Genomic DNA, 1,791 nt, shown 5'->3' on the forward strand with positions numbered 1-1,791 from the left:
ATATTTGGTCATCTTGTGTAAGTTCTCCTCGAAGAAAACAACACAATTCGTGTATATTTGGTCATCTCGTGTAAGTTCTCCTCGATGAAAACAACACAGTTTGTGTATATTTGGTCATCTTGTGTAAGTTCTCCTCGAAGAAAACAACACAATTCGTGTATATTTGGTCATCTTGTGTAAGTTGTTCTCGATGAAAACAACACAGTTTGTGTATATTTGGTCATCTTGTGTAAGTTCTCCTCGAAGAAAATAACACAGTTCGTGTATATTTGGTCATCTCGTGTAAGTTCTCCTTGAAGAAAACAACACAGTTTGTGTATATTTGGTCATCTCATGTAAGTTCTCCTTGATGAAAATAACACAGTTCGTGTATATTTGGTCATCTTGTGTAAGTTCTCCTTGATGAAAACAACACAGTTCGTGTATATTTGGTCATCCTAATTCTGTAACTAACACACACTATTTTGTCAATAAAACCTGGTCTAGTTCTATCACCAACACAGTATTTTGTCAATAAAACCTGGTCTAATTCTGTAACTAACACACTATTTTGTCAGTAAGACCAGGAATAATGTTGACATATTTTCTGTAATACAAGTTTTAGTTATATAATCAAGATTTATGTATTTTGTTGTTTTTTACATGATTGAGTTTAAAATATTTTTCTGTAAGATATGTGTTAGGTTATTTATCACTAGTTTGACTTTTGTAACATATTTAAACGACTAGTTACTGAAGGTCACTATTGGGCACTGATCTAACAAAATTACCAAAAGTACAACAGCTCCTTTGACTTGCTAATCCAGATTTCAACCTTTCATATATATGTATTTGTATGTATACATATAACAAAAATAACACGATTTATGCATACTTTTGGAAGCAGAAGAGAATTGTAATAACTTTACTTACATTTCAGGTCAAGAGAATAAGACACAGTTTAATTTTCATGGCTATCTTGCTGGTTTGTCACTTCTTCGTGGGAAAACTGAAAACCCAGAAGTTTTGTCTTGCCTACATCAGTGCAAAGAGAGCCTAGAGGAACCATCAACTGACTTGCTGGAACCAGGAATGGTATAGTTTCTAATACTGATTTAACTATAACCTTTATCACTAACGTAATTATTAAGAGTGCCAACTCATAACAGGTCATCAAAGATATTACTCAAACATCATCTAACTTACTGGAACCGGAAAAGGTACTGTTTTAATACTGATGTAAACTATAACCTTTTTTTTATCAATAGTGGTCGGGTGGAAAGGGACATTTATCTAATAAATGCCATTTTCTGTTTGGAACACTCATTTTGTCAGTAATGCTCGTCTGTCTGTTGGTAACACTCAAATTAGCTCAGTCTATAAGGCTGTAAAGTAGAACATTTGAACGTAAGTCAAAATTATAATCGAGAACAACTTACACGAGATGACCAAATATACACAAACTGTGTTGTTTTCATCGAGGAGAACTTACATGAGATGATCAAATATACACAAACTGTATTGTTTTCATTGAGGAGAACTTACACGAGATGACCAAATATACACAAACTGTGTTGTTTTCATCGAGGAGAACTTACACAAGATGACCAAATATACACAAACTGTGTTGTTTTCTTCGAGGAGAACTTACACGAGATGACCAAATATACACAAACTGTGTTGTTTTCATTCGAGGAGAACTTACACGAAACCAGGTTTTATTGACAAAATACTGTGTTGGTGATAGAATTAGACCAGGTTTAACTGACAAAATAGTGTGTGTTAATTACAGAATTAGACCAGGTTTTATTG

At 33.5% G+C, this 1,791-nt stretch overlaps 1 protein-coding gene across 1 annotated transcript in view; it reads left to right on the forward strand.

The window, feature by feature from the left end:
• LOC106474400 (calsyntenin-1-like) overlaps positions 1-1,791 on the forward strand; it is a 37,464-nt gene that overhangs the window by 24,857 nt on the left and 10,816 nt on the right. The window contains exon 8 of the mRNA XM_022402706.1: positions 920-1,074. Within this exon, the coding sequence (XP_022258414.1) occupies positions 920-1,074 (155 nt within the window). The remainder of the gene's footprint in view (positions 1-919; positions 1,075-1,791) is intronic.

The sequence above is a fragment of the Limulus polyphemus genome, unplaced genomic scaffold (assembly GCF_000517525.1).
Source record: "Limulus polyphemus unplaced genomic scaffold, Limulus_polyphemus-2.1.2 Scaffold7174, whole genome shotgun sequence".
Classification (NCBI taxonomy): domain Eukaryota; kingdom Metazoa; phylum Arthropoda; class Merostomata; order Xiphosura; family Limulidae; genus Limulus; species Limulus polyphemus.